Here is a 7,344-nt window from a genome sequence, read left to right as displayed (position 1 = left end):
ATATCTATTAGTAAAAATTATTATCACGCCCATTTATTACGTAATTAGGGATTTTTAGGGGATTAAAACATTAAATCTTTAATGTGCTGTATGTGAAATGTGAGTGGAAATTCTGAAATTTCATTGATATTTTAATGGTATCGTTTGAAAAATTGAACGGAAGACCTCCTCGTTACTCGTAACGAGATCGTATCTAGTATTGTAAGGAACGATATGAATATAAAAGGAAGAAGTAAGAATTTACACTGATATGAAGAGAGTATTTCAACATAGAATTTAGTTCGATATATCCTTAAATTTCCTGGCTTTTTAACGATTTTGATATTTTAAATGTCAGGAAAAGGTCAGAAACGACGCCAATACAAAACTGGAAAGTCACTGCCCCCAAGTGGATATCTTTTAAGATATTTAGTGAACAGTTCCTGTATTAGGAAAAACAGGAAGCGTTTAATTCAAAAATAGAAACATATACACACATATACATATATACATGTACTTGGGAAAATCACAAAAATACTGAGAAGATCCGTTTATTTTCACACTCAGAAAGTATACACTAAAGAAAGTATAGGGGTATTCCAATTTAATTGCAACATACTATACTTGCCTTAATTCTTGTGAGAAAAAAACATCTAATATCTTGAAGGGGTGGGGTGGGGTGGGGTGGGGGTTGGGGTTGGAATTGCATCAATGAACATATGCCAAAAGCCAAGGACACACGTAAAGTTTCTCATTTCAATATTTTTGGGAATGTGCACGAAAGTTTAAGAAAATTCACTAATTGAAATATTTTTGAAATTCCCACTATGAGGGCCATGTTAAACCGAAACAACGTGTTCAAGGAAACTGTGTACTAATGTTGCTGTAACCCTTTTTGTGGGGTTTTATTGATGGTTTAAGTTTTTCTCACTTGGTCAAGGCTTGAAAATGTGTGTTTAGAATTTACATATACACGTACTGTGTCATTTTTAATCTTATGTAACGTCATTTGATATTTTTGAGCAAGCCTTTTCCTATTCATCTTTAAAATTCGAAATACATGTGTTAATTTTAATGCATTTGACATAAATATTTGGTTACTTTAGATAAAAAAAAATAACTATATAAATTATCTAGATAGTTACTTGCTAATGAAATAAAATAGTTTAAGAGATGAATATTTCCACAGCTAAGCTATATAGAAAAACATCTCTCACATGAAAATGCGAAGAAGCTATTTTATCGATTACATACATTTTTTTCTGGGAGGGTTTAGTTACACCATTGAACACAGGCATTTTCTTCCTATTGCACCATTGAAATCAGTCTAATGTAGAGAAATCCCCCAAGTTAAAAAAAAAGATAATTAAGACTTGCAAGTTGTGCATTTTCTTTGCCAGAAGGAGTATGATTTAACTTTATTTGGACAATTTTTTTAGGGCTGAGGGGGGGGGGGGGGGGGGGGGAGGGGGCTGGGTGCGACCTCCTTTACTCCGCCACTGATTTACCGCTTATTCTATAAAATGTTTCCCTTTCCAAGTTTTGTGGCATGCAACATAAATGATAATTGATTAATAAGTAAGTAATAGAAAGTTTCAGACTTTTTCGCATCCCCCATCCTTTGTTAATGTTTAGAACTAACCTACATTTTCACTGTAATCAAAAAAGGGACCCAGCAAGTACATCTGATTGAAATTGATTAATAACGATACATGTACATTGATTTCTTTGTTTTAAATGATGGGGTGTATGGGTAGTATTTGACTAAAAACAGAGTTCTTAAAAAGTCGAGCTATTCAACGGTAGTATTTTGTACGTAGATTTACATGTATATGTACATTAATTAATGAAGCAAACTATCTAAAAGTTATTTTGATAATCTTGGTTGCAGTTCGCCCTTACTCTTAAATTCACCTCCATTATATCTATGTAATTAATGGTAAAATCTTTCCATTTTAATTCATATACATGTAAATATGATTACATTATAGCGTATAATACAGCAACGTTACAATATGAACAATATTATATGTTTGCACTGCATTTTATTTAGACTAAATGTCTTGAGTACGACTTTGAGAAAGCTTCATAGCTTACTCAGAAAATCGCCGTTTTGTACTCAGCCGGAGTACGAGTATGAGTATGAAAAAGTTTATAACCTCGATACCTTGAGTACGAGTACGGTTTGGAGCACGGAGTACGATTTGGAGTACGATATCGTACTCAAGAAAGTTTTATAACATCAGGGCCAGGTCGCCTGGGCACATGTCCAAAACTGTAACGACTGAGCTAATCGGACTCTCGCTTCAGGAATTTGATGCTTAATATCTCGGGAACGCATCAATCGATTTAAAAAAAAATTACATATTCTTAATCAGTAAAAGAGTCTCTATCAACCCGTTTGAAAAATATATATAAAGCAAAAAATTGAAAAAAACGATTTTTTATCTTTCCTTCCGGTGACGACCGGAAGTGACGGCGGACGATTTTATGACCATGTTGCAACAGGTTAAGTGGATATCTATCTTCACTGAAAATTTCAGCCCTATGTCTTTATTCGTTTTTTGGATCTCTAGCCGACAAAATCGACTTTTAAAATTCGTAAACGGACGATAACTTCCGACCGGAAGTGATTACCAAAAATTGAAACGGCGGTACAAACTTCAGATACCGACACATCAACCCTTAAAATTTGAAAAATAAGAATGAGCCATCTTCGAGAAATCGCCTGCACAAAATTTGTAAGACAAAAAAAGAATAAAAAGAATAATAAGAAAAGTGAAAAAGAAACAAGAGAATAATAGTAGGGTCTTCCGCTGAAGACGGAAGACCCTAAATATAAACCAAAAAAATGCATTCGGTTAGATTCATGCGGATTATGAAGGCAGCGATCATTGCAGAAAAAATAACTTACCTTACTAACGCATGACTCACTTAAGAAAAGCATTTTATTGTTTAAAAAAAAGCAAAACACTATAGGTCTCAAATGAATTCGAACAGCCCACACCCAATGGAGGTGCATGTTGTGATACTTAAGCTAAAGAGTGAATTATGCTTACCATTTTTGACCTCTCGGTTTAAGAAACGAATAAACATTTATGAAGTGTAAACAAAACATTCACTATATTTTATATAGTAACTTTGCAATCAATGAGCCCTGATACAAATGCTTTTTACTATGAGAATAGTATATTTACTATGAGAATAGTATATGAGACAAGAGCCTTGTCGTCAAGGCCCCGCTTAACCCTCAACGTTTGTAATTCTCAATTGATTTAACATATGAAACTATAATTTTGTTAAACAGTTATCAGTAAATCATTTCATGCACATGTTGTAACAATTAAATTTCAATCCAATATTGACTTCATTCCTTCAAGATAAAGCGCCAAATGTTCTTTCAGAAAAGGGAGGTACATTTTAAGTCAGAAAAAATTGTTACATGATTCATATACACTATAGGCAATTTTTTTTTAAGAATTCTGGCCCAATAGGTATATTGCGGTGCAGAATTGTGAAAATTTTGAAACTAGAAAATGTTTCTCTGAAAATGAAACCTCAACACACGTGAAAAGCCAGCAAAACAAAAACACTTAAAAAATAAGAACTGGCATTGATTGTGAAAAAAAGTCATGAATCTGAACATATTCATGAAATTCCATCCAAAGAACTCAATATGTTGAAGAACTTCTTTGAAAAAAGAAGTTTTTTATACATTTTCATCATTTCGTCTAAGAACGTTTACTTCGTTTTGGATTTGGTATATACATAGCTAAGTTTCCAAGAAACAGGCCAAAACTATATAGATTTCTGATGTAAAAAAGCAATCAAGAAGAAATATACTAAGGGATTTTTTCAGCAGCATGACTGAAGCAGAACACTACAGTAACTAAATCAATCAATAATCATCTTGAAACAGAATACTAAATAAATTATGGCAATCTATCATCTTTATCAAGTGTTACATATTCAACTGACAGAAAAAGTTCCGCCCGGGCGAACTGAAGGCACTGAATATTACCATCATGAAAAACCGTAAACGCATTACCCTCATGCAAACCAGTAAATCTGGACGCAATAAAATTCCAATCAACTTAGTACCTGCTGGTTTTTAAAAAGCCTCTATCTCCTACGAATGTTTGAAACCATCTATCACGTTTTATCGGTGAACATGCTTTTGTCACTTGGTAATATTAAAGCTACTTGAACTCATCATATCTGGTATATTTCACGTGGATCGAGATTAGATCATTTTAAAATCAATAACTTCATTGCGTTTACTATATCTGCTTTGATTTATTTATGATTTATAGCATCTTCTGGTATTTGACAGATGTTTAATTATCTATTTAGATCAACTCCATTTACTAATAAAAAAACCATACACTTAAGTGATAGCTAAAACGACCAAGTCTGGGTATTTGAAAAAATGTTACATGTATAATTAGGTTAAACTTTAAAAAAAATGGGATGTTACTCTTGAAGGTTCTAAAAAGAAATTAGGAAGTCCCAAGAATATCAATATATTTTAATTATTCATTGATTAACGTGTATATCACTTAGCTACGTACACAATGACAAATATATTCAACATGCATTTTTTGCATTTGTTGCCCTCAAAACAGAGTTTAAACTAAACTGAGGCTTAACCAGTTCTGTTATATTCTTGTTTTTGTTTGCGATTTCGTCGCATGGCAATGGCTATACCGACGATCACACAGACGGCAGTCGTCAAACCAACGGACAAACCTGCAATTGCGCCTTTTGACATTCCTGACTCTTCGTTAAAATTGACCACATTATTTTTAGAGAATTTTTTCATTAAAGTTTCCATTTCTTTTGGTGCCGAGTTTAGTGTTGTCCATGTTGACTCTTCTGGTGTTTTACCTTTCATTTTAGGATCAACAAGTTGAACCCAATTTTCAGAGTTATGAGAAATAATGAAATGAGCCGGTTCTTTTATACTTTCTGCTGGGACGTCAGAAAATGGTGGTATATGAACGGTTGGGAATTTTAAACCAGAAAGTTGACCAGTCCGCACGCAATACTGAATTTCACAATCCTTTTGTATTGTTGCTAAGTGGTTACTGAATCCCTGAGGACACACTGCGCTGAATTTGCCATCAACCAGAGGATTGCCGTGTTGGCAACTATAGAACCCGCCAAAAGGCACCGCAAACTTTGCACCAAGTTCGTAATCATCACTTATGCAAATTCTGACATTTGAAGCAATCAGCAAAGAATTAAAATACTGTGGACATGATTTTGATTGCGTGACAAAGTTATTGGTTCTGTCCGAATACAGCCCCCCAAACAGATATCCACTATCCCCATGCACTTCAGAGTTTGGCTTTGCTCCACACCAGTACGATGTGTACGTTGCTGAAGCATTAAATGGTTGATCATGGCAACAATTGAAGAAGATCCAGCATCTGTGACATTGGTGCTGTTGCTGAACTTTATGCGTTGTTCCTTTGTAAAGAAGAACATTTTCAAATCCGTCTGGGCACGAAAAATCCTGTGTTTGCGGATTCTTCGTCGCAAGTTTGTCACACAAGTTTTCATCATTGACAAGTTTACCTTGGAAGAGGCACTCTTGATAAACTCCCCCAAAGCTCAGATTAGTAAATGGCGCATGGCATGAACCGTCGTCCAAATTTGAGATTTTACTAAAGTTAGGTGCATCAGGGTTCGTACATCCTGGATACGTGTTGTGTTTAAAATATGACGAGATCGCCTGTCGAACACTCTGAACCACCTCTTCTACCAGACTCTCAGATAGCTCAGGTAATGTTGTCGTGGATATAACGTAGTCAAGTGGAAATCCATTCCTGTCAACAGCAACCAAATCATTCCCAATGGTAGTTGTCCATTTGCTGAGCGTGAAATTTTCCGGATTCATTGGTGGTCCCCCATAGGTTCTAATGTCCGAATTCTTGACACTTTTCATGTACTTCTCAAGTTCCGTTTTTGTGTTTGAATATTGATCTTTGATGCTTGCACTAGCTATACCAGGAAGGGAAATGCTTGCTGAAAACCCAATTTTTACTCTGTCTGTTGTAGTATCTTTAAGTAAGGAAGAGTCGACTTGATCCACTTTGACAATGGAAGCCCCGGCGTCGACACTGGTTAGAACGTGTGTACCGAAATCACGGACCAGCAGTTCGCTCTCGTACTTGGTAGACAACTTCCGGTTCTGTTGAATATGTCCTGCGATTCTTAGCAGACGATTACGGAAAGACTGGTCAAGCTGTACATCTGGAAGAACTTTGGCTGTGTATCGGAGAAACCTCGCCTGAACTTTGGTCGTGAACGACTTATCTTCCAACTGATGTTTTTTTATGTGTTCATATTCGGAAGAAAAGCTTGCAGCAATGTTAACTCCCTCTATGCTTCCCGAAGCACCAATGTTGATCGAATTTGCTGTATCTGATTCATATTGAGACCAGTGGTCATAGAGCTTGGAAAAAACGTTCATTTGACTCGTCTTGATAGGAATGGTGATGACCCCATCTGGAAGGAGATAGCGCCTGTCTTCTGTTGTCTTGCATTTTGAATAATTGAAATTCACAACAACACCTCGATTTTCGTTGACGAGATTATCCCAACCAAACCCAGGCAGAACTTCAAACATAAAAGGCTTTTCTCCTTTTCCATCGTAACATACTCTCGGATCTCCATGTGTAAAGTTTGACACCTCTGAATTTATGAGTGAAATCGCCAAACAGAGTAAGCACAGAACTAACATGTCTGGTCAATTGATTCAGCAAGTCTGGGTAGATAGGGTTTTGGGAACGTTTATAATGATAACAAAAATATTAAAAGAGGAAGTAAAATTTCTTATCAGTCAAAATTTCATTAGTCATACATGTATTTAAAAAACATTTCAGTGCGTCTTATTATTGATCTTACCACACGATTCTCGAACGGTTTAAAGTTAAATCTAAAATGAACTGGAGATTACTTTTGAATATTTTTGTGCGCAATTCGCATAAATTTTTGTTTAATTTGATAATTGTCGACTGATTTTAATTACTATCTTTTAATTTTTTTTTACTTTTGTTAAAGGGGATGGGTATCTCAAACATTAGTAACTTTATCAAAGCAAATTTGAAACCTCATTTTAGTCATGTGAAATCCTCATCGATTTATTGTACAAGTCAAATGACATTATTGAGGATATTTGAATCCTTTTTTTAAATCTATTTATTTTTACCCCTTAAAAAAATTATAAATGTCCCAAATATATTCAACATTCAGATTTTTAACAAATGTGCTTATTTAGATTTTTCTTCTCATTGGTTAAATCATCGAGAAGTTTGTAAGAAATAACTACGAGGCCACAAGGTCATGTTTTTAAAGTTT

At 34.9% G+C, this 7,344-nt stretch overlaps 1 protein-coding gene across 1 annotated transcript; it reads right to left on the bottom strand.

The window, feature by feature from the left end:
* Nucleotides 1-4,493: 4,493 nt before the first annotated feature.
* LOC128158513 (macrophage-expressed gene 1 protein-like) lies at nucleotides 4,494-6,787 on the bottom strand. Its single transcript, XM_052821383.1, has one exon. The coding sequence runs from the start codon at nucleotides 6,725-6,727 to the stop codon at nucleotides 4,625-4,627; it is 2,103 nt and encodes a 700-aa protein (XP_052677343.1). The 5' UTR covers nucleotides 6,728-6,787; the 3' UTR covers nucleotides 4,494-4,624.
* Between the last annotated feature and the right edge of the window lie 557 nt (nucleotides 6,788-7,344).

Source organism: Crassostrea angulata, chromosome 8 (assembly GCF_025612915.1).
Source record: "Crassostrea angulata isolate pt1a10 chromosome 8, ASM2561291v2, whole genome shotgun sequence".
Taxonomy (NCBI): domain Eukaryota; kingdom Metazoa; phylum Mollusca; class Bivalvia; order Ostreida; family Ostreidae; genus Magallana; species Magallana angulata.
The sequence above is the reverse complement of the archived record's forward strand: the minus strand, read 5'-3'. Positions and strand labels throughout refer to the sequence as shown.